General features: G+C 54.4%; 10 protein-coding genes across 10 annotated transcripts; 6 read left to right on the top strand and 4 right to left on the bottom strand.

Annotated features, from left to right (window-relative positions):
• Nucleotides 1-1,207: 1,207 nt before the first annotated feature.
• On the bottom strand, nucleotides 1,208-1,444 carry A1O3_02720 (uncharacterized protein; the record flags this gene model as incomplete). The annotated part of the gene is made up of 1 exon (XM_007732860.1): nucleotides 1,208-1,444. The coding sequence occupies one exon, from the start codon at nucleotides 1,442-1,444 to the stop codon at nucleotides 1,208-1,210; it is 237 nt and encodes a 78-aa protein (XP_007731050.1).
• An 829-nt stretch (nucleotides 1,445-2,273) lies between these two features.
• A1O3_02721 (uncharacterized protein) lies at nucleotides 2,274-3,914 on the top strand (the record flags this gene model as incomplete). The annotated part of the gene is made up of 1 exon (XM_007732861.1): nucleotides 2,274-3,914. The coding sequence occupies one exon, from the start codon at nucleotides 2,274-2,276 to the stop codon at nucleotides 3,912-3,914; it is 1,641 nt and encodes a 546-aa protein (XP_007731051.1).
• Nucleotides 3,915-5,272: 1,358 nt separating this feature from the next.
• A1O3_02722 (uncharacterized protein) lies at nucleotides 5,273-6,858 on the top strand (the record flags this gene model as incomplete). Its single annotated transcript, XM_007732862.1, has 2 exons — nucleotides 5,273-5,305; nucleotides 5,626-6,858. The coding sequence occupies 2 exons, from the start codon at nucleotides 5,273-5,275 to the stop codon at nucleotides 6,856-6,858; spliced, it is 1,266 nt and encodes a 421-aa protein (XP_007731052.1).
• Nucleotides 6,859-8,219: 1,361 nt separating this feature from the next.
• A1O3_02723 (uncharacterized protein) lies at nucleotides 8,220-9,380 on the bottom strand (the record flags this gene model as incomplete). The annotated part of the gene is made up of 1 exon (XM_007732863.1): nucleotides 8,220-9,380. One exon carries the CDS (start codon nucleotides 9,378-9,380, stop codon nucleotides 8,220-8,222), a length of 1,161 nt encoding a protein of 386 aa, XP_007731053.1.
• Nucleotides 9,381-10,443: 1,063 nt separating this feature from the next.
• Nucleotides 10,444-12,193, bottom strand: A1O3_02724 (uncharacterized protein; the record flags this gene model as incomplete). The annotated part of the gene is made up of 2 exons (XM_007732864.1): nucleotides 10,444-10,871; nucleotides 10,984-12,193. The coding sequence occupies 2 exons, from the start codon at nucleotides 12,191-12,193 to the stop codon at nucleotides 10,444-10,446; spliced, it is 1,638 nt and encodes a 545-aa protein (XP_007731054.1).
• Nucleotides 12,194-12,754: 561 nt separating this feature from the next.
• On the top strand, nucleotides 12,755-15,143 carry A1O3_02725 (uncharacterized protein; the record flags this gene model as incomplete). The annotated part of the gene is made up of 7 exons (XM_007732865.1): nucleotides 12,755-12,833; nucleotides 12,917-12,991; nucleotides 13,065-13,243; nucleotides 13,320-13,972; nucleotides 14,069-14,272; nucleotides 14,334-14,473; nucleotides 14,581-15,143. 7 exons carry the CDS (start codon nucleotides 12,755-12,757, stop codon nucleotides 15,141-15,143), a joined length of 1,893 nt encoding a protein of 630 aa, XP_007731055.1.
• A 634-nt stretch (nucleotides 15,144-15,777) lies between these two features.
• Nucleotides 15,778-16,528, top strand: A1O3_02726 (uncharacterized protein; the record flags this gene model as incomplete). The annotated part of the gene is made up of 2 exons (XM_007732866.1): nucleotides 15,778-16,113; nucleotides 16,190-16,528. The coding sequence occupies 2 exons, from the start codon at nucleotides 15,778-15,780 to the stop codon at nucleotides 16,526-16,528; spliced, it is 675 nt and encodes a 224-aa protein (XP_007731056.1).
• A 1,365-nt stretch (nucleotides 16,529-17,893) lies between these two features.
• A1O3_02727 (uncharacterized protein) lies at nucleotides 17,894-18,730 on the top strand (the record flags this gene model as incomplete). The annotated part of the gene is made up of 1 exon (XM_007732867.1): nucleotides 17,894-18,730. The coding sequence occupies one exon, from the start codon at nucleotides 17,894-17,896 to the stop codon at nucleotides 18,728-18,730; it is 837 nt and encodes a 278-aa protein (XP_007731057.1).
• Nucleotides 18,731-18,875: 145 nt separating this feature from the next.
• On the bottom strand, nucleotides 18,876-21,231 carry A1O3_02728 (uncharacterized protein; the record flags this gene model as incomplete). Its single annotated transcript, XM_007732868.1, has 4 exons — nucleotides 18,876-19,430; nucleotides 19,478-20,015; nucleotides 20,062-21,029; nucleotides 21,160-21,231. The coding sequence occupies 4 exons, from the start codon at nucleotides 21,229-21,231 to the stop codon at nucleotides 18,876-18,878; spliced, it is 2,133 nt and encodes a 710-aa protein (XP_007731058.1).
• Nucleotides 21,232-21,879: 648 nt separating this feature from the next.
• A1O3_02729 (uncharacterized protein) lies at nucleotides 21,880-22,722 on the top strand (the record flags this gene model as incomplete). Its single annotated transcript, XM_007732869.1, has 1 exon — nucleotides 21,880-22,722. The coding sequence occupies one exon, from the start codon at nucleotides 21,880-21,882 to the stop codon at nucleotides 22,720-22,722; it is 843 nt and encodes a 280-aa protein (XP_007731059.1).
• Nucleotides 22,723-22,735: the final 13 nt, after the last annotated feature.

Raw genomic sequence — 22,735 nt, forward strand, 5'->3', positions numbered from 1 at the left:
CATCTCACCGAGTCCCAACGCACAGGCAGGGACGGACAAAAGTTCCGCGGAAAATCACTGGTTTGAGGCGTCGTAATCGTCCTCCAAAGACTTGACCCGGCGGTTGGACAAATGTGCGGCAAGTTTGAAGTGTCGTCGACACCTAAAGTCACGCAACGCAACGTAACGCAACACAAGTCAAGATGGAGCTTGAGCTTGGGGCTGGAAATGGCCTCGATCCTGTATTAATGGCCGACATACTCCAGAGTAGGGAGGCTGGTGGCTGAGCGTCTGTCCTTGCCGTTGTAGCGGCCTTGGGAATTGCCATGCAAGAGAGGATTGACAAATGGCGCCAGATCGCAAAGGAAACCGAAGACCAGTGAGGACGGCGTAAGGGGCGGCCGTAGATGATGTCGCCGTCGAGCCGCCACTCGATGTGTGGCGGGGGCGCCCCGTCAATCATCGAAGACCGCGCCCTGGTGGCTCAGAGCGCAGTGAACCTCGCAGGCCTTTACGGGCGACTTCTTCCCACTTGGGTGCCCACACCTCGTCGCCGTCATCCTCGTCGTCGCCGGCAGCGGGCTTGCTGCTTTTATCGTCGCTGGATCGCGCTTTGACGCGTTCCAGCGCGTTCGAGAAAAAGAGCTTAGCCAGGGCCTGGCTCTGTTGTAGAACAGCAAGAGTGCTAGCTGTTAATGACAGGTGACGCTGATGCGGACGAAGAGGATGTCGCCTCGAAATGTCAGTAGCTTCTTCATATTGTTTGATTGTGAGCTGTCGCACGTCCGCGTACTGGGTGTCAATTGATACGAGCGGGCCGACCCCGGGGAGACCTTGGGACTCCCGCGCCTGCATCTTGATTGTTTTTCGCGATCTTACTATTAAAACTTGAACATGCTCGATTCCATCTCCCCTGACATTTCTGAATGTTATGAAACCACAGTCCGTGAGCTTGCTCCTATCCTTCGTTTTCTCTGAACGACTCGAGCGAGAGAGGCTGGTCTTTGGGACGGAGGGCTAGTACTAAGATGTTGAGGTTTGTGCTGATGAGTTGGGGATTGTTGTCAATTCCGATTCCGACGGCGTGTAGCTTCCCTTTCACGCTCTATTGTTGTGTACTATTTCTAAGAAAATGGTTGGATTAGTACAGAAAGCCTTCGAGAGAATGCAGTGATAACTTGAACTTGATGGTGGGTGCAATCAAGATCAAGCGATTTGGAGCTGATTGTCAAGCTCCGTCCAATTTTGACTCGCTTTTGATCTTGAGTCGTCGTGCCTCGCGCGCGGCATCTTCACGTGCTGCTCTTCTTTGGGCAGCAAGCTCTTCGTCAATTTCGTCGTCTTCGTCTTCGTCGTCTTCGTCTTCGTCGTCTTCGTTGCGTTTCCTCTTGCGCCGGGCTTTGAGTTCTTCGATCGTGTTAAGAGTCGTATTGACGAAGATGCCGACGTGGAGGTGCGAGGACATGCATGAGACGTTGAACGCAATCCACGGCTTGGGGAAGGAGCTGTCCGTTGCCAGCGAGTGCGTCGTATGCTTTTAGTTGGTTACTCGAATATTATAGATACTGCTTATTTAAGGTTTTTAGCTTAGTAGCCTTTGGATGAGTTAGCGCCTATAATTATTGGTAGAAGTATGTAGTAGCGCCGGCGTAGATCTCTAGTGCCAATCTAGCGCCGCTTGGTTGTGGTTAAAGCATACTAGCGCGGAAACTTTAGATCGTGGCTCACGAAAACATCGCAAATTCTAGGATTCAAGTCTTGGGGTGGATTCAGTACATAGAGTCTACAACCATTATGGGTATTGTAGTACGTATGTACCGAGCGAGTAGAGTCAGATTCGGGAGCAAAAGTACTACATCGGGCCGCTTTAGCTACAGTATATACCTAGGTAGTAGTATCTTGAGCCTACCTGAAATGCCGATCTACCCGTGGACGCCCCAAATTACGACAAGAAGCTGATCCACCGCCAGAGCTAGGAAAGGATCACGAAATGGCTCGCTCGGAAACGCGGTAAGCTTGACCTTGACCTTGGAGTTTTTGGTGAACCGATTCTTCTCCCAACTTCAAGTACTAGTAAAAAGTCAGAATCAGAATCCAAATCTCACATTGGCAATGTTGAGCACGGGCACGGCGTCCTTCGTCGAGCATGAATGAGTACAGTATACCAAGGTCGTTGATGGTGACCGGCGGAAACGTTCTTCAACCTCGATCCTGGCGGCAGTGTGCCATCTCGGAGCCTCCAAACCAATCTTGGTCATTTCTCCCACTGCCGACTCCTATATATGTATGATACTATGGCGGTGACAAGCGTGAAGATGGAGAAAAATGCCCTGGAATCAAGCTGCCCGCGGACGATATCATATTGGCGACTGATGACGGACCAAGGGGCAATCACTCAGGAAGTCCTGGACTACGAATACGTGGGATCCGGCACAGAAGACGACCCCTATGTGGTGGCCTGGATCCCGGATGATCCACGCAACCCGATGCAGTTCAGCTTTGCCAGAAAGGTCACGATCACTTCCATCACGGGATTTGCGACTCTCATCGTGTCCTTGACCTCGTCAGCCTACGTCGGGAGCATCGGCCAGATCTTGTCCTATTTCGACGTCGACAATGAGGTGGCCAGCCTCGGTCTGTCGCTCTTCGTGCTCGGATTCTCTCTCGGACCGTTAGTATGGGCACCTTTGAGCGAAACCATTGGAAGACAGATACCGTTCTTCTTCAGTTTTCTGATCATGGCCGCCTTTTCCGCGGCCTGTATTGGCGCGCAGAATATCCAGACGCTCCTTATTCTCCGCTTCTTTGCAGGAACGTTCGGTTCGTCGCCACTGACGAATGCGGGCGGCGTCATCTCCGACATGTTTACCGCCAGACAACGAGGTCTCGCTCTCTGTCTCTTCGCAGTGACTCCGTACATGGGACCTTCCCTAGGACCGATGATCGGTGGATTTCTGGGCATTAATGCCGGATGGCGGTGGGTCGAAGGCTTCCTGACCGCATGTACCGGACTGGTCTGGCTGATCATCACGTTGTTCGTCCCGGAGACGTATGCGCCTCTACTCCTCATCAAACGCGCCGAACGGCTGTCACAAATCACGGGGAAATGCTACCGAAGCAAGATCGACCTCGAGAAACCAAAGGTCACGTTATCCCGACGTCTCCAGACCGCTTTGTCACGACCATGGGTCCTTCTCCTTCGGGAGCCTATCGTCTTGCTATTCACCTTTTACGCCGCCATCGTCTATGGTACCCTCTACATGCTCTTTGGGGCGTTTCCCATCGTGTACGAAGAAGGCCGGGGCTGGAACGCCGGGGTTGGAGGTCTTCCGTTCATCGGAGTCATGGTCGGCACGTTGGCTGGTGCGCTCTACACCATCCAGATCAATCGACAGTACATCCGCGTGCAGGAGAGATATGGGGGATTCGCACCTCCCGAGGCCCGGCTCCCACCCTGTATGGTCTCTGCCATCACTATTCCAGTCGGCCTGTTCTGGTTTGCCTGGACCAACTCTCCGTCCATCCACTGGATCGTGAGTGTCGCCGCCATGGTGCCGTTTGGGTTTGGTATGATCCTCATCTACCTGAGCATCATCAACTACCTCCTGGACTCGTACACCATCTACGCGGCATCTGTGCTAGCTGCGGTCTCGGTGCTCCGGTATTTCTGTGGCGCCGTCTTCCCTTTGTTCACGAGACAGATGTACAAAGGGCTGGGGATCCATTGGGCCTCGTCGATTCCGGCGTTTATTTCCCTGGCCTGCATGCCATTGCCGTTCCTCTTCTACAAGTACGGCGCTGTCATTCGTACGCACTGCAAATATGCGGCGCTGTCGCAGGCCTATGTCGAGAATCTGCGGGAAACCGCTACTACCAGAGCCTTGGCCTCTCCGGGGACCGCCGGATCACCAGACACACGTCAAGGGAAACCGTAACAGCTGGTCATCGCGGAGGAGCAATGATTCGCTGTGTTTTCTGAGATTTAGTCGAGTACGAAAGAACTGGATGCCGCGTTGTCGATGGAAGATAAGGCCTCTTGGCAGCTCTTACATAGTATTATGAGGTATATATTTGATGGGATCTGATCTGCATAGCATGGCATAGCTAGAGAAAGGAGTTGGATAGACGGGAATGTCTCGGGGCATCCATTTCGACACCCAGTTGGATAGACGGGCGGATCTGAATGAAATTCTTCTACAACACTGAATTAAGTCTGTCATACAGTACCGAGTATACTATACTGCACACTGTATATACTGTCTACTACCGCAGCAGCAGCAGCAAGCACCCGGTCACCTGGTCACCGGTGGTCAGACTGACGGTATACTACGACCGAGACTTAGTTCAGTTTCCGAGACAAGCCTGGCCTGGCCTGGCCTTCTCTTCTCTAGATACTAATTACGATAGATGTAGATGTAGATGTAGATGTACAGAGGAACAACGTATGCTTGCTGGGCACCGACTCGCTGACTCACTGACTCATTGGCGGACTAGACTTACCACCCTCCACTGGACAGCAGACTCCAATGAATGCAATCATTGTCAGGAGTAGATGTAGATATACAGGGGAAATCCCAACCCACAAGGCTTGCTTGCTGGGCACTGACTCATTGGCAGACTAGACTTATCCACCCACCGTCTCCCCCAGACAGCGGACAACCTGCTTCAGCGAGAATGAATGCATTCATTGTCAGTATGTATTCATTACGAGAAACATTAACATTAAACCTATCATAATTACAATTAGACATCTAATATGTAATCATGCCCAGGTGGCCAAGAAAAGCAGAGGCGTTGTCTGTTGATCATGTCGAGGGAAGGGCGCAAATACTGTACTGTACTGTACTACATGTACTTCCTGTATCCACCCCTATATAATATACACTCCACACTCCACACCCACCTCACGTTGCGTCACAGCCATCACCTCGCATGACTCATGTCATTAAGAGAGCAGAGCCAAATAAACAAACATCTCTCTACTGTACGACGCAGACACGGACACAGACACCTCCTATACGCGTATGCTGACATATACCGATAGAGACAGAGGAAAGAGGTCGGTTCTATGACTCTTGACCCTATAACCAGCTGAGAATAAACTGTGTTACTTTACCTCTTACCTCTGACTCTTACCTCTGACCTCTAACTCTGACCTCTGACTCTTACCTATTATATCTTACCTCTTACCTCTGACCTCTTACAACTTACCTTACCTCTTACCTATCACCTCCCCTGGGTTCAGTCTAGGAGCTGAGCTCAACCACCTTTTCCTCTCCTCCAGGCCATCAAGATGGTCAAGTTTGCCAAGTTTGAGCTGCCTCAAGTGAGTCTCGACCCCTGACCCTAGAGGCGAGGAACAGGAACAGGAACCACGCTCTTTCTGTTCCTTGAACTGTCCTACTGTCTCCGCTCTTCCTGTGACTTGGACTGTCCTACTGTCTCGCTCTTCCTGTGACTTGGTACTGTCCTACTAGGACAGTAGGACAGTACTTAGGAACACACCTACCATATACCATATAGGACGGTACTAAGTGACGTACTTACTACCTCCTACCTCCTACCTCCTACCTACTCCTACTACCTACTACCAACTACCTACATATATCAAGTCGCTCGTTCCCTACTAACTGTTGTCCAACCCAGTATCTGCACGGCAACGAAGACCGAGCGACCTACGTCTTGGCCGGCAGTGCCGCACCCAGCATCTCCCTCGACGAGCTAATCTCGCTATCCAGCGACCGCGCGACGACGGAAAATGCGTTGAAATTCCACTCGCTGAAACTGCCTCTCGGCCCGGTCCAAGGCAGCCTGGGCCTGCGACGCGCCATTGCGGCCCTGTATCAGGGTCAGGGTCAGGGTCATGATCAAGGCGAACCGGGAGTGCCAGGGTCAGGGCCAGTGTCCGCCCCCATCTCGGCCGACCATGTCATCACCACCCCCGGCACCACGGGAGCGAACTTCCTGGTGTTGCAGGGTCTCCTCGGCGCGGCCGACCACGCCATCTGCCTGTATCCGACGTATCCGCAGCTCACGGGCCTGGTCGAGGCGGTGGCCGGCCAAGTATCGTACTGGGCTCCCAAGCCGGAGGACGGCTGGCGACCGGACCTCTCGGAGCTGCGCGGCCTGATCAAGCCCGACGGGTCGACCAAAGTGCTCGTGCTCAACAACCCCAACAACCCGACCGGGTGGCACTTTGACCGCGAGCTGCAGCGGCAGATCCTCGACCTTGCTCGCGAAAAGGGCCTGATCGTGCTGGCGGACGAGATCTTCCGGCCGCTGTTCGCCACAGACATAACGCCTCCGCCGTCCTTCATCGAGCATGATGACTACACCAAGGTCATTGTGACCGGCTCGTTGAGCAAGGTGTGGGGAATGTCGGGCGTGCGCATCGGATGGGTGGTCTGTCGCGACCCGGCCATCATCGACCTCCTCGTCAACGCCCGTCAGTATACGGTGCAGTCGACGGGCGTCATCGACGAGGCCATTGCCACCGAGGTCCTGAGCGACCGCTGCCGTCCGGCCCTGTTGCGTCGCCATCTGGCTTACCAGCACCAAGATCTGGCTCTGCTGGACGCCTTTGTCGAGACGAACAAGGATCTCGTCTCGTGGACAAGGCCTACCGCCGGCGCCACTGCGTTTGTCAAGTTCTCCGCGCCCACGCGCGAGCCGCTCGATGATGTGGCTTTTTGTCAGGCCCTCCTGGACAAGAAGGGTGTGCTGCTTGGTCCGGGGAGTCTGTGTTTTGGAGGCAATTCTCCCACTGACTTTAGAGGCTACGTGCGCGTCCACATCACGAAGGAGCCGGGTGTTTTGCAGAAGGCACTGGACTTGACAAGCGAGTTCTTGGAGGAGTATCGATCTGGACAAGACAAGTGAGAGGAGTACTATGTATCGATCTGGACGTGATAAGTGAGAGGAGCATCGATCTGAATGTGATAAGTAAGATCTTGGAGGAGGACTAAATGACTGTGAGATACAAGGAAACTCCTGTATCGCACATCGCCCGGCGGGACAACTACATATGTCAAAGGTTGAAATGTTCCATGTTGGCTCTCAAAGGGGTATGGCGGAGCCCAGACTATACATATACAATAGGTGTGCCTATCATGCCTATACAGTCCCAGCCTTCTGTAAAGGACAAGGCTGGGAATGCCTACATAAGTTAGTGCCAAGGTTGACAAACTAGAGTCAGCGCGGTATCTAGCTCATTCGATGGAAGACGAAGACCCCCGTTCCCCGGTCCCTGGCTCCTCAAACACTACGTGGTCATTGAATGTTCCAACCTGAGCTTCGACGTGGCATGTCCTCCCGACGTCGATATATAGTAGTATCCCTATTTCTCACAGGATAGAAGCACTACGTAGGCCTGGTGGTGATGGTCCAGACTGGAAGACTAGGAGGAGTCGAACCAGTCGACGTTCCAGCGATAATCAGACCATTCACTTAGAGAGATACTATGCATGATACTACTCATTCAGAGAGATACTATGTATGCATGATACTATTCATTTAGAGAAATACTATGGGATTACCTGCTTCAGATCCCCACCGGCCATATAGTGTCACTGTCATTCATTACAACAAGACTCGCTTCGTTGTCCACCTAACGGGTTAGTACCAACAAGTAAATGGCCCTGGCCCTTCTGATAGCAAATCCAAACTCCATGGAGTCAGGGCTGGACCGAGGAACGATTGCCCAGGATGGGTCCATGCACCCGAGTCAAAATCAATGCCATCATGATGAGTTCGAGGCTCCAGACCAAAATGAGACCCGTCGCCCTCTTCCTCTTCCTGCGGCAGCATGGGTGGAAGATGACCATTTGGCATGGTGAGACCGGCCATCGGGTGTGTTTCTGCCGAACCTTTTTGACGTTGACGTTGACGTTGACTTTCAGCAACAGGACTCGGGCCTCCCCCTCCCCAACCGTGTCGCGGGGACGACAGGGGTCGCTGTCCCTCAGACGACGGCGAGACCATTTGAGCCCTCCGATATAATTCCTCGCATGCCATCCGCACTCGAGGAAGGTACGTATCGACACGCCCCTCGTCCAGGGCACCGAAGAGCTGAAGAATCTCGCGCACGGCGCGCAAATCGTCTCGAGTCGTGTCCAAGTCGGGCTCTCGGAGCGCATTGATGGAAAGGATGATGGCAGCGCTTGCAATCACAGAAGTAACATCCCTGCAGGCCAGTCAGGTAGATATCCATAGATACATTTCGACCGAGCGGGCCAAGATGCCTACCAGTAGAAGCTTTTCCACTTGCGAGGTATTGCATGGTTCAAGGCCACAATGGATCGAGCCGCCTTCAGACACCGCTGGATGGAGGCCCTTACGCCGGTGGACAGATCTACGGGGGTGGCCGGATGATTCAGCGGCGTCCAGTATTGGCGACCGTGTGCGCGGTTGACTACTATGACGCAGTTATAGTAGGAGTAGTACGATCGCAACAGTCCATGATGTTCGAGATCCTGGAGAGCTTGAGCCGGGTGGAAGACGGGGGCAAATTTGGCCCACCATTCGTCTAACTGTTGGTTGAGCCTTGCAACCGAGTCAGTGATGCGGCCTGTGTCGGTTGCCGAAGGCTCGCTGGAATGAAGGAGTCGGTAGATGCAACCCTGGACAACGGCCAGCTGCACTTGGGCTTGGAAAAGGTTCAATCTCGAGCCAGCCGTGGTGGTAATCATCTCCGAGTCGTCGAGGGGATCACTTGGTGCGTCGACGTGGAAATCATGCAAATCATGGGCTGGAGGTCTCCCTGTCCGGAGACAAAGCTCTCGATCCAGACTCGTGGCAATCCAGAAAACTCTTCTCCTCATTCCGTACTCGATGGCACCCCAAGATGAATCGTAGTTGGTCATGTGAAGTCCGATGGAATGGGCTAGGCGTAAGGCACTACCTATCAACATGAAGGCGGGTTGTGGGTTTGGAGTTCCGATAAAAAACCAGGCAATACTCAAGAGGGCCTGGACAGACAGCAACTGAGTGTTGCGCATAAGAACATCCAAGGTTGTTCCCAGCGCGTTTGCGGCGTAACACCAGGCCAAGTCCTCATCGGCTGAAGGTTCCTGGGCCTTTTCCACACGGCGACGCTGCGCAATTGCCAGCACGGCGTTGAGCGAAGCCCACCAGGCCGGGCTTTCGGGCGGGCTCCCAGAATACTGTTGTCCTAAAAGAGCCATGAAGGCGGGTGGGTGGAAGCAGGAGAAAGCTTGATGTTCGTGGCTGAAAAACTCGCTCACAAGGGAGAATGCCTCGGTCCAAGGCGGCAGGGACTTGGTTGTTCGTTTTTGGAAAATGGATTGGACCGAGGGGTGCGTCCATGTAGACCAGGACCCTTCCTGGGGAGAGGGTTGGAGCGTATGCCGGAATGATGATTCAGGGTTGCGACATGTGCCCATGGGTACGAGGGAAATCACTGAAGGCGGCCCTGCTCAACATGACAGTATCAGATGTGATTCCAGTGCTTTCCCGACACATTCCATCAGCTAGAGCGTACCAAAATACCGCATATCTCCATGTCCGCCCACCACTGTATCCGAGCTCACTGGACAAGCGCTTGTTTTCTGGGGACTCGGGTCTGGGGCACCGGGATCGCGAGTGTGAGCTGGGTGCGTCCTGGACTGGCCATCACGGTCCGGTTGAGAGTCAACAGTCACTGGCCTGGTAAACGGGTGACCGGTAGCATCGTTGTGGACGCGGCTTCTGGAGTGGCGCTGGCGCACACACGGTTTGTCGACGTCGGCATAACGGCACGACGAATCCTCTTGATTCTGGCAGCGAATGCACACAGGGCGGGCCCCGTCACATCGGAGTTTTCTTCTTCGGCAAGGGTCACAGGCCTAGAGTTCAGCCAGATGAGACTGCGATGCGAAGCCAGGGAATTGGAGGGACACGAAGCGTACCTTGGCGAATCGTCGCCGGCGATCTCCACGGGTGCCTGTCATTCTCACAGCGTCGGACGTCGGACATGGCCTGGCTGATGGAGGCTCAATGATGATGAGTAGACGCAAGTCAATTCTCGACGGCCTCGGCGTTCTAGAGCAGCATCTATCGGCGGCAACGCATTCGAGTTCGTTGCGGCTGCGGCTTGCGGCTTGTGGCCAAATTCCGGGCCGTTCGACACTCCGGGACTACGGTAGAGGCAACAACTCCGAGTTCGCCACCGGCTTAGGAGCCTTCAGGCCTTCTAAGCCTTTTAAGCCCCTAAGCCCCTAAGCCCAACCCCCAAAGCCTAAGGCCCCTAAGCCTCTACCCTACAGTAAGCCCAAGCCCAAGGAGCCTCTTCCTAAGTCTAAGTGCTCCTAAGGCCCCTCAGCCCAAGGCTACGATTTGAAATACCGGTGCCGAACAGGCCCCCAAGCCCTCAACCTTGTCTACATAAGGTAACTATCTACCTAGGTAGCCATCCTACTGTTATATTGACTGTCCACCCACGGCTTAGGCTACATGTTCCTCCAGAACTCAGGCGTCCCACTCCGGCTTCGACCGTCCCCTACGCCCAGTAGGAACGGCCCATCCGATGGACGAAGACTCCAACTTGAACGCCGGCGCGAGGACCGTCAAGTTCTCCTCGAGGCCGTATTCTTGCCCGCTCATGTCCCAGAAATACTCGGGGTGAGCGAACATGTCTGGACGGATCTTCTCGAACGACTTGTGCGTCTTTCCCACCAGGATGGGCATATCGTCGTAGTGGCGGGGACTGAAGTCGGCATCGCGGCGGCGCAATTCCTGCTGTTGCTCTGGCGAGTAGAGACCAAGCCGGTAGTACCAGATGTTGTACTGGGTCAAGCTGATGTCGATGTCGAAGGTCACCTCGTCCTTTGTCCGAGCGATCAAGGCCTGAATGGCAGCCGCGGCACCAATCAATCCCGTCTGATAATCAGAGTTGGCTATGAAAGTCAGCAATAATCCTAACCCTAACCCTAACCCTGACCTTCCCAAGAGATATGGTAGAAGAAGAAGAGGAAAGGTGGGATTGAAAAAGAAAAAAGGTGCACTGACGAAGAAGTGGAACAACAGGCTCTTGGAGACCAAGGAACTTCCCTTGGAGATAGGCCATGCCAACCACGCAGTCGCTGATCTGCTGCCAGCCGGATCGGTGAGCTAGGGGGCCCTTGAATCCATAGCAGTTCTCCCGGAGACAGATCAGACTGGGATTCAGATCGCGCAGAGCCTTGGGATCAAATCCCAGTCGCTTCAGAGCGCCGGGACGGTAGCCATCGACGAGAATGTCGGCTCCTTTGACCAGCTCGGCGAAGACTTGCCTTCCCTCTGCTGTCTTCAGGTCAAGGTTTGTGTCTCTCTTTCCGGTCTGCAGATCCGGCATGGTCGTGGCGTATTCAGGTAGCTTGTCGCACGAGACACGGAGGACATCGGCCCCGAGGACACTCAGGATCTTGGAGACCGCCGGGGCTGCGATGACACGAGAGAAATCGAGGATCCTGATGCCAGCAAGGGGCTTGTAGCCTTGTTGCTGTTGATCTTTCTCTTTCGGGTGCGGCCAAGCCTTGCGCGGCGCGGGCAGTGCAGTGGTGTTCCACAGCGGCTCCTGTGCCATGATTTTGCCATGCTCGCTGGAGAAGAACTCGTCGGGAGTCTGGCAGACCACCCCGGCCTGCCGGTACTGCTCGTTGGCGACCCTCTCGATTTCGCTCGAATCCCACTGAGCAACCTTGTCGGCATAGATCTTGATGGCCTCTTCGGGGCTCACGTCGACATCTGGTACCCCCATCATTTTCATGGTCGACTCGGCGTTCATCGAGCCATGGAGGTGGTACCAGCGGCCATCCTTGGTCTGGTACACGTTGGTTGCGTAACGTCGGATGGGCTTGGCCATGCGATGAATATCCATCTTCGCGAGCTCCTGGGCCATCTGGGGATGCTGCACAAACGGCTTGCCGCCGATGGTCGGGAGCAAGACCGACTCGAGGAACAGAGTGGCCACGTCAGTGTTGACTTGGACTTCTTGGTATCCAATTCCATATCTCTCGGCCGCGGCGACGTTGGCAGCCGTGGCTACGAGAGCAGTCAGGGAGGCGCATGACTCGGTCATCTTCAACGGGGTGAGAACAAAGGGCTTGTCATCACCACCGACAAACCTGACCTTTTTGGCCGCTTCAGTGAAGGAGGCTGGGAACCCAAGACGGGCATCGCTAAGTAGGACCTCATGGAGGATGCGAGCAGCCTCGGTGCGGATGGAATAGTTGGACATGGTGCCAGGTGACGAATGCGACGAGAGAGTTGAAGTTGCACTGGGACACCCACGAACCAGACGTCCAGCATATGTACGGAGTACATCATATACTTGGTACCCGAGGATGCTTCAGAGCCCGACCTGAGTCCTGCTGCGACATGGATGCTCAAGACTCCGACAGCCCCGATGGGCTTTTGTCAGTGATTTCCGAGTGGCGACAGAACTCCGGAGAGGCTCTGGGGCACCATTTTGCGACTCTTTGACCGCGTCGGATCGCAACTCGGAGTTTTGGCCTCGGAGACCCCCAACAGCGATATGACTTATTTACCGTCCAGCGTCCGGACATATGGCATCGAGGGGTTCAGGAGGCTTAGGAGCCCCTCGCTTGACCGCCAGGGTTTGCCAGGAACCTCGGGTCTTGTGCTCGTGCCAATCGATATAAAAAGGAGCAATTCCAGGAAGAGGGCAAGACGGAATCTGACAGCTGCACACCTCGGCATCCATCCTTCGAATTCCCCTCTCCTCTTACCTTTTGATTGATCCCCTCCAGTCAAACGGGTTGGTCCACCACCATCGATCATGGTTGCAAAGAATGACTGGCGAGCCGGTGCATTCGGCGTCCGCCCTGCGCGTGTGGCCAACTGCTCAGGCTACCATGGTGCGAGAGCAATCCTGTTGGCTGTGAGGGTTATTAACCCTAACCCTAATGTGAGATGGGCGGGCTAACAAGGAATCTCACAGGGGACCCAGCTAGGGAGATGTATAAGCAGGCGACGCTCGGCGAGGTGGATTTCATCACCGGGGACTATCTTGCCGGTATGGCTTGCATGTGTTCCAAACGCCCTGGACCCCTTTGTGCATTTATTTGGCTGAGCTGACAGGAAACAAGAGGTCAACATGGCCAACAACGCGGAATCTTTCGCGCATGGAAACCACCCTGGCTACGAGGAGACGGCCTGGGAAGGGCTTCAGCAGACGATCGATGTGATTGCCCAAAAACACATCAAAGTTGCCATCAACGGAGGTGCCCTCAGCCCAGAGGGTCTCGCTCTCAGGGTGGCGGGATTAGTCGGTAGCCCAGCGGATCGTGATCGTGTGAGTTGACCGGGACATGACCAACTGACAGTTGTTGCCCTGAATTTAGGTCCAAGAGAAAGGCTACCGGTTGAAGGTCGCCTACGTCTCCGGCGACAACGTGCTCCCTAAGCTTGGGAAGCATATGGCGCGGCGAAAGGACGAGGCCTTGGCCCATCTTGATTCGGTGAATCGCAACGTCAGCCTGTCTTCCGAATCCGAATCCTTTCTGTTCGCCCGGGAGGACGAGGACATCGAACCCCGTGAGATTGTATCGGCCAACGCCTATCTGGGCGCCCATTCCATCTACGAGGCTTTCCGGCACGGCGCCGACATCATCATATGCGGGCGTGTTTCCGACGCCAGCCCTGTCATGGCCTGTGCGTGGTACTGGTGGTCTTGGAGCATCACGTCCTATAACGAGCTGGCGGGCGCTCTGGTCGCCGGACACTTGATTGAGTGTTCGGCCTACGTGACCGGCGGCAACTTTGCAGGCTTCGATGCCTTTGACCTGGACCGCTTCGTTGACCCGGGCTTCCCCATCGCCGAGATTGCTCGGGACGGGTCTTGTGTCATCACCAAGCACCCCGGTACCGGCGGCATGGTCACGGTCGACACCTGCCGGTCCCAGCTGGTCTACGAACTCCAGGGCAACGTCTATCTCAACAGTGACGTGAAGGCCTACTTGGATCATGTGGTGATGGAACAGGTCGGCCATGACAGGTCTGTCGGCAGCAACTTTGCCTCTCTTTCCAGCATCGCATAGCTATATAGTACTATGTCCTACTTACTCGTACAGTGTTGACCGTTGGAATCCAGAGTCCACGTTTCCGGAATCCATGGCGCGCCGCCACCCGACACCACCAAGCTGGCCGTCTTCTACAAGGGTGGATACGAAATGCAGGCCTTGTTCAACGCTACAGGCTATGCTTCTGACAAGAAGTTTGACCTCTTCAGCAGGCAGGTTCGATTCTTCTTGGGCGAGGAGGCCTTGAGGCGGTTCGACGTTTTTGAATTCCAGCAGTATGTTTCCCTCCTCCCCCCCAATACCAGCGTCGTTCATGGTTTCTGAGACTCACTCCAGGATCGGTGTTCCCGCCACCAATCCATCCAACCAGAACAGCAGCACCATCTATATCCGCATCTTTGCTCAGTCGACCAGCGCCGAGGCTTTACAAGCAATCACCCGTGCCGTGCGCGACGTGTCGTTGAAGCATTTCTCCGGTGAGTACTACTGTACATGTAGTATACCCGCCCTCTTTCATTGAGTAGGTGCAGAGTGGAGGGAACCCTGCTTTGCTCTTTGCTGAGCCATGCATCCGATGATTCAGGTTTCCACAGTTCTTTGGACATGCGCACAGCAGTTCCCCGCCCTTATCTGGCCTACTATCCAGCCCTGTGGCCGCAGTCCGAGATTGAAGAACGCTTCCATTTGGTAAGCGCTGACGGCACCATTGAATCGTTCGACACCGCCGGGCCAGTCAACTTCGACCATGTTGGGCAACGGGAATCTTATGACACGAAACTGCCGGTCGACCTCAACTTGAAGGGCGAGCTCCGCGAGGTTCGCCTGGGAGACATCGCCCTCGGCCGCTCCGGCGACAAGGGTGCGAACTTGAACTTTGGCCTGTTCGTTCATACCCAGGCCGAATGGGACTGGCTGCGCTCGTTCATGTCCCGCGCCAAGGTCCAGGAGCTCCTGGGAGATGACTGGCGGGCCGACTTTTCCATTGAGCGGGTTGAATTCCCTGGGATCTTAGCCGTCCACTTTGTCGTGTATGGGATCCTTGGTCGTGGCGTCAGCAGCTCGAAGCGTTTGGATGGCTTTGGGAAGGGGTTCATCGACTACGTTAGAGATAAGGTGGTTGAAGCCCCGATCTCCATTCTGAAATAAGCTGAGTTGCTTGCCAACGGTGGGAGAGTTGGTGGCCCACCTGGTAGGATGCAGTAATACATGAAAAAGCCTCTTTCTGTCTCTCCTATACTCCTTAGCCCAGTGTCCGTTCAAGGATATATATATATATATATAGTTATAATATAATATAATATAATATAATATAATATAATATAATATAATATAATATAATATAATATACAGTATATCCATCTCTCAAGCCAGCTGCGGTGCTTGTCGTCTGCTTAGGTGTGAGCATCCTAATTAGGAAAGAATAGGTACCTATACCTAGTACAGTACCTATCATACCCTCTTAGACCATTAGACCATCAAAGGTTGAGATGTTCCATGTTTTCTATGAAAGGATCGTAGGGGGAGCGCATGCTGTATAGTATAGTATGCCTAAACCAGCCTTCTGGTTAAAGGGCAAGGCTGGGAATGCCTTAGTTTGACATAGACACCACCCCCCTGGACCTATGTAGAACCAGAACGACTGGAACAAGCCGCGCAACTGGTGGACGGCAAAGAAGACGTGGGGCTTGACCATGATCATGTTAAACATATACACCTTCATCGTGTCCTGCACGGCATCGATCATGACGCCGGCGGGCCGAGTTCATCGTTGGACGATTCAATGTTTCTGTCACTGTGGCTGGTCTTCTCACCCATCAGCGAGATCACGCTGAAAGATCCCGCCACACACGACGGCTCCATCGCGTATGCCACCTACTACTCCTTCTTCGAGGCCTTCCCACTCGTCTACCTTGGCACATACAACATGTCCCTGGGTGCATTCGGATTGATCTTCACCAATATCACGGCCGGCTGCATCGTTGGCTTGACCACCTACTGGATCTACCTCCGATGCCATTTCCTCCCTCGTGCCATGCGCTACCACGAACAGCATGGCGAGCCTGTATCCCCCAAGCAATGGCTTCGACCGGGCCTCTTGGGCGTCTGGGATCCACCTGTAAGACTGCTGCTTTTCGCATGGACCGCTCGCGCTCGCACTCGCACCGACGTACATTGGATCGCACCCACGGCAGGCATCGCTCTTTTTGCCTGCTGCTATAAGTTTCTGCATCTTCCGGAGCTTGAGCTGCTACATGGCGCTGACATATCCGAAACACGTGGCCTCGCTCTTTGCCGCCAACGAGTTTGCTCGGTCAATGTTGGCCGCGAGCTTCGTGCAGTTCACCCGCCAGATGTATCTCAAGCTGGGTATTGGTTGTGGAGTCACGCTCGTGGCGGGCTTGTCATGCATCGGCATTGTCGGTATCGGTATGTACGCGCTCTATCACTATGGGGCATTGCCAAGCGAGAAGCAACTTTGTCGGATGACTCCGACCAAGAATCTGCCATCGATGGGGCGTTCAGGTCAGTAAAGACAAAGATCTGGTGGTTCGCCTCTGCTGTTGGCAGCTCAGACTTGGCAACAGTTGGGAGATCGCGGCAGACAAATAATATCGTAGGAGCTCTGCTCATGCTTTCATAGCGAGACTCGAACTGGGGGCATCCCAAGGAATTGCAGACGCATGAATGGAAATGGTCGTGGTCTGGAGTATCCACATCTAGTTGCTCAATCCGGGTGTGAGGGCAGAAAGAAAGAGTGGGGATCTGCCAGTCCCTGCTTTAATCAGAGTCTTTGGAGGACGCCGACAACCGACGAAGGGAAGGCCTTGGTGGCTAGATGACTGGAGGAGAAAGTTGCTGACATAGTGAGGCTCCTATCTCTTCTGGAGCTCGATCCAAGGGAACAAGTTGGGTCGCAGCCCTTGAACCGGTTCGCTGCGGACGAGCAACAAAGCGACGACACGCTGTTACGAGTAGCCGGGTCGAGGTGATTAACAGTCAGAGAGAGATGATGAGCAGCAGGAGGTGTTTGGCGCACATTTCCACCCTGTCAGAAGACCAATCTGCCTTGACTATGCTGGTCAAGTCAAAGATGGTGGACCAGGACCGCGCCTACCGTTGCCACGTTATCCTCGACGTTTCCGGTCATCCGCGCAACAACCTGTCGGGTCTGATGAATTGGTAGCGGTTGGACCCCAGCGGGACCTCATCAGCCTCGAAAGGCTCCGCTTGCCGGGCCTGATCCTTGTTCTGTGACCCAACTTGGCACTGCTCGCGATACAAAAGTCGGAGCATTGGTCGGGAGCGCCAGCATAGAATGGCCATGACTCCAATTTCAATAGACCTGCCATCGCAGACCGCCAGTTGCTACTGGAAGCAGACCGCTCCCGTCAAACGGCCGTTTAGAAGGTGATCTTCTGGAAATGGAATCCTGACTTGGTGACACTACGGTAGTCGGTCAATTCTCCGGAAGTCGGCGAGCAAACAAAAGTCGAAAAAGGTTCCACACCAACAAGGCTGATTGGATCTTTCGATATCTCGTCGGTCGGTTCGGGAGTCGGACAGCGACTGGATTCGCTGCATACCGTCCAAGGCATGGACCTATACGGATACTCCGTCCTGTACTGGCCTTGGTAAATGACATGGTCAGGAGCAAACATGTCGACAATATCTCGACGGCAGTCGGTGGCGGTCCGCACTGCCTTGTCTGGTGATCTGGTGATCGGGGCCCTGGCAAGTCAGGGTGATAAACTCGCTGCGATTGCCACAACACTCGATCAGTGGAAGCCAACGACCCGGTGAGTGAAATCCTCCGCCTGCGCTCCCTCCAAGCAAGACATCAACTGCACCAGAGAGACATCAGAACTCCCACACTGCCAAATCCGACCTTCTTCGCCATGCCGTCAGTAGCCATGCCGCTCGATGCAACGGAGAAAACCACAGAAGCACCGCAACCGGGAAGCTTGGCCAACGGCGTGGATGTGTCGAAGGGCAAAGATATTCCCCGGCGGCTCAAACAGCATTTGACCAGCCACATCCGCGTCAACATCCTCGCCGAAACCGAACTCCTGATCCTCACATTTTGCACGGGTATCCAAGATGCGACCACCTTCCCCGACTACCACTGCTTTGCTTCCAACCAAACAGGCAACACCGTTATGCTTGCGATGGCTGTCCTCCTACCTGAAATAACACACAAGTTGTTTGTGACTGGAAACATCGGCGTCTCTCTAGGCTGCTTCCTGGCGGCAGGGTGGGTGACGGGCCAGTTGGGCCATGTCATCGGACCACGGTCACGTCACTGGATAGTATTTTGCAACCTCTTTCAGACGATACTGGTCTTCATGGCGGCTGCCATTCAGTACAAGTATGGCATCGATCTGGAAAGCACCAAGACATTGATGATCGTGGGATTGCTTGCGCTCGCCGCTGGAAGTCAGGTGGTCTTGTCAAGGTCGCTGGCCATCACCGAGATCAGTACTGCCATGGCAACGGCTGCGTGGGTCGACCTGATAATTGACAAGAACCTGTTCGCCCTCCACAACCGGGCTCGAACGCGTCGAGCGAGTTTCCTAGCGGCTCTGGTAGCAGGTGCTTTCCTCGGGGCATATGTGTATCGAAGCTTGGATTCAGCCTCTGCAATATTGCTGTCAGGGATTGGCAAGCTGATTGTGACGGTCATGTTCCTGTTCAATGACAGAGACAAGTCTGTTGAGTCTCAAGCCCTTGTGTAGCAGTGTCCTTGGCGATCGAAGGTGTGCTGGCTGAGGGTGGTGTGGAAAACTGGTGTGTGGAGCATAACAAGTAGCTGAACCAAGTGAAACAAAGGATCAAACGCGATCAAGTCTATTCTGATAGCAGAGCTGAACACACAGAAGTCTAAAAGTAATCATCGTCCACGCCTTGAGGGAATCCATATGTTTCCAAAGTCTCGGGCCACCCCATCCAAGGGTTGAAGGCAAAACGCATTTCGTCCGATGACTGGTCCGGTCGCTCTTCGGCATACGAAGCCGGTTCGTTGTTGGCATTCCCAGCAACGTTGTTTTGTTGCTGATACGATCTCGACTTGGCAGAATCAGCAGCATTGTTGCGACTCGGAGTAGTACCATGCGTGCCGAGGGTCCTTTGGGGAGCACGATATATGACGGAACTGGTTCTTTGCGAGCGGCGTTCCGGCTGCTGGACGGAAAGTGTATGTCGGATTGCGGAGGATCGGGCTTGGAAGTTAGGTGCAGGGCTGGTGACTTCGTTGCTGTCATCGACAAAGTCGGCTCTTCGGATCAAGCTATGAATTCCCAGTCTCTGTCGGATCCTTGCTTCATCAGCCTGGCGCGGATCTTCATCGATTGCTTCTTCTGGCTGCGGCAACAGGAGCGACCCGGTCGCATTAAATCGCGACGCGTATCTACCAATGACGAACTCCATCTCTTTTTTCTGTAAAAGAATTAGAACTCAGGTTGCCAGGAGCAGGAGCAACGTACCATTGGCTCCACCACAGGAGAGGCGGGGAAATATCGCTCGAGCATCCGTTGGCAGAAGCGAGCTTTCTCCAGCGCGGCGGCCACACTCAGAGGCTGCGCGACGACAGCCGGTTGGGTCGTGAATAGAATGATTCGTGTGGCGTGATAAGCATGGTAGGCCGTGTCGAAGTCGACGGTTTGCGCAGGGGACTGTTCCGAGAATTCTTGGAGGATCTGAACAATTGATAACGCATGCTGCAAGCATAGCCCTCGGATACGGAGGATTTCTTGGCTGTCAATACCTTCCAGTGCCGACGCAGGTGCAGACTCTCGATATCCGGTCAGGAAAATTCGATAAAGATCGCAGTGGGTCAAGTGCCACGACTGGTGGACTATGAGAAGTCGAACTTGCTTTCGACCGTGAGTAAACATGGTCGAAGAGTACCGGTCGAAATCCGCAAGGCTCTGATAGAGATGATCGAGTTCATTCTCAAATTGTTGTACGGATCGCATGAGGTCTCGGGGCTCAACACGGGAAGACGTCAGGCGTCGGGTCAGCCTGTCACGATTAGCCCTCGAGCAGACGTGGAAGGGAGGTGACTTACATCATGATGTCCCTTCTGATAGAGACCAATCTCAAACAGGCGGCATATACGCCTAGTCGTTCTGCCGTTTTCGTAGACACGGCTCGGAGAGGCGGCGTCTTGACGGGCGTGTCGTCCTCAAACTCCGTCTCCGGGCACGGGAGCTGGAGATAGAGAATCTCTGGTGGGCAAATCTCGTACTCTCGCAGTCCAACGGAAAAGTTGGAGTCGAGAAGAAAGCATGACCACATGATTCGCCGCCGGACCTCCTGGACCAGGAACCGGAGCCCGGGACGTTCGTAGTTCAGGCGGAGCGCGACAGCACATCTGCCTGCCAGTGCGGCAAGCATGAACGCCTTGGAGAAGTTGCCGGCTTCAACTCTGTATCGAACGATGAGGACAAGTGCCTGAAGCCGTGAAGTCGAAGGATTCTCGAGGGTCTGCATAAGATAGTCCTCGGCTCTTTGAGCCCAACTCGCGCTGAGCTCGGCGCTATACCGGTCAAATTTGAGGCGTTGAGTGGTGACGGCACAGATGGCGAGAGGTAAGCATTCCTCAATTGTGCCATCGAGATACCTTTGGACCACAGACCGCTTGTGCAGAAACGCATACCAGGGTAGTGGATAGACGTGTTCGAAATATGCATCGAAGAGAGTCAGAGTCTCGTTGACAGGCGGTAGCAGATTCACCGTGGAAGCGCCAGGAGTCGCCTGTGTCGGGCTCGGCGAGATGATCAAGGGGTTGGCTTCTTCTTGTGCGCCCGGCGAGGCGGTAGGTTTCGCGCCTCGAGTCGGCCTCTTCGGGGTGGGATACACGCAATCTCGTCCCCGTCTGACACATTTTCCACACGCCGGCAAGTCACCTGGACAGCGAGTCTTCTGTGAGCGGCACTCGATGCAAGCTAGAGCACCCCGTCTTCGCTCGAGCTGGATTTGGGAACTTTCAGCTGGACTAGCACCGTCACCGTTGCCTGGGCCCTCCGGCGATCGCTGAAAGGAGCAGTCAAATCTCAACCGTTCGCAGTTATGACAGAATCCGGGCCGTCCGTCACACCGAACCTGGTCAGCTCTTGAGTCAGGGGGAGACCAACGGACAAACGAACAGGCTGTGCGCCCTCACCTTTCGGACCCTGCACTGGACGCAAGTGGTCTTCGACCTTTTTGTGCTTGTGGTGAGCACCGGAACAGCCATATCGCAGCCAACTCACGAGAGATCACCGCATCCGTCAGCATGTTGTACGGTGATGATGTGGATGGGTTTGCGCGCTTGTTCCAGAACTTGCGTGCTGGGTACGGAGTACGTGTAATCCTACTCTGTAGGCTGGTGCGAACAAATCCAGGCAAGAATCAGAATCAGAATCAGAACCGAGGGTTGAGCGTGGGCGCGAGGCGTGGGGGGGCGGATCATCGTTCGCCATTTTGCTAGTTCGAAATACGCACCTCTCCGTAATATTACGGCTGAGTATTGTCCCGGGACACGCAGCGCAGGTAGGCAGCATCAGCAAGCACAGCGACATCGAGTGCTCTCGGTGGACTGGATGTTCTTTACCGACCTCACAATAGCCCATGGAACAGGGAGCCGAGAGCTGAGAGCCTGAATTGTTCGCACATGGGGTGAATATACGACGGACGTCCTGCCAAATGCCTTCGACTGATGCTGAACCTGAAGCGTGAATGTCCCTCCTGATGGCATTTGCATTGTACGCGGTTTCACCGAGATTATACCCGCCAGGCACAGAAGGCAGCGTATAGGTGGCGTAGTGCTTGCAATGCTAACTCGTTGACGACTCTCTCTTGCTATCCTTATCCTTATAGTGACTCCAGGTGCGCCTCGAACGAAATGACGGAGCTACAGATAACATCCACTCTACCTCTCAAGTCCAGCCATGGAATCCCAGTCTTAGGATTCGGCACGGCGAGCAGCGCAGCTTGCACCCAATCCGCTCTCGCCGCCATACGGAACGGGTACACACATATTGACACGGCGCAGATCTACGCGAATGAAGCGGAAACAGGGGCTGCAATCGCGCAAAGTGGTGTCGACCCTTCCAAACTGTTCGTCTGCTCCAAGCTGTGGGAGGACAACTACACCCGGCCTGGAGCACTGGCGGGCGTCAAGAGTAGCCTACAGAAGCTTGGCTTGAAGACGATCGACCTGTATCTGTTGCACACTCCGCGGCCGGGACCGCAGGCACGGAAAGATGCATGGCTCGGGCTACAAGACGCAGTGGAACTGGGGTTGGTCAAGAGCATAGGAGTGTCGAATTGGGCCCCGAAACATATTGAACAGCTGCTGGGCGAAGGAGGAGTGTACATCGAACCGGTGTGCAATCAGATTGAGCTCCACCCTTGGAATCAGCAGAAGATGCTTCAGGCCTATTGCAAAGAGAGGCACATCGTGGTTGTGGCCTACTCCCCTTTGACGCAGGGTCGGCGGCTCAATGATGAGACCATCGTCGGCCTGGCCAAGAAATATGGCAGAACCCCAGCACAAGTTGTCCTTCGATGGGGTGTGCAGAAAGGGTTTGTTGTGGTCCCAAAGACGGACAAGGAAGAGAGGACCATCGAGAACAAGCAGATATTTGGCTGGACATTGTCGAAAGAAGACTGCGACGTCATTGACGGGCTCGACGAAGGTCAACAGGCAAAGGTGGGAGAATGGGATCCATATGCTTGGGAATAGATGCCTATTTAAA

This window comes from Capronia epimyces (genome assembly GCF_000585565.1).
Source record: "Capronia epimyces CBS 606.96 chromosome Unknown aczIQ-supercont1.2, whole genome shotgun sequence".
Taxonomy (NCBI): Eukaryota; Fungi; Ascomycota; class Eurotiomycetes; order Chaetothyriales; family Herpotrichiellaceae; genus Capronia; species Capronia epimyces.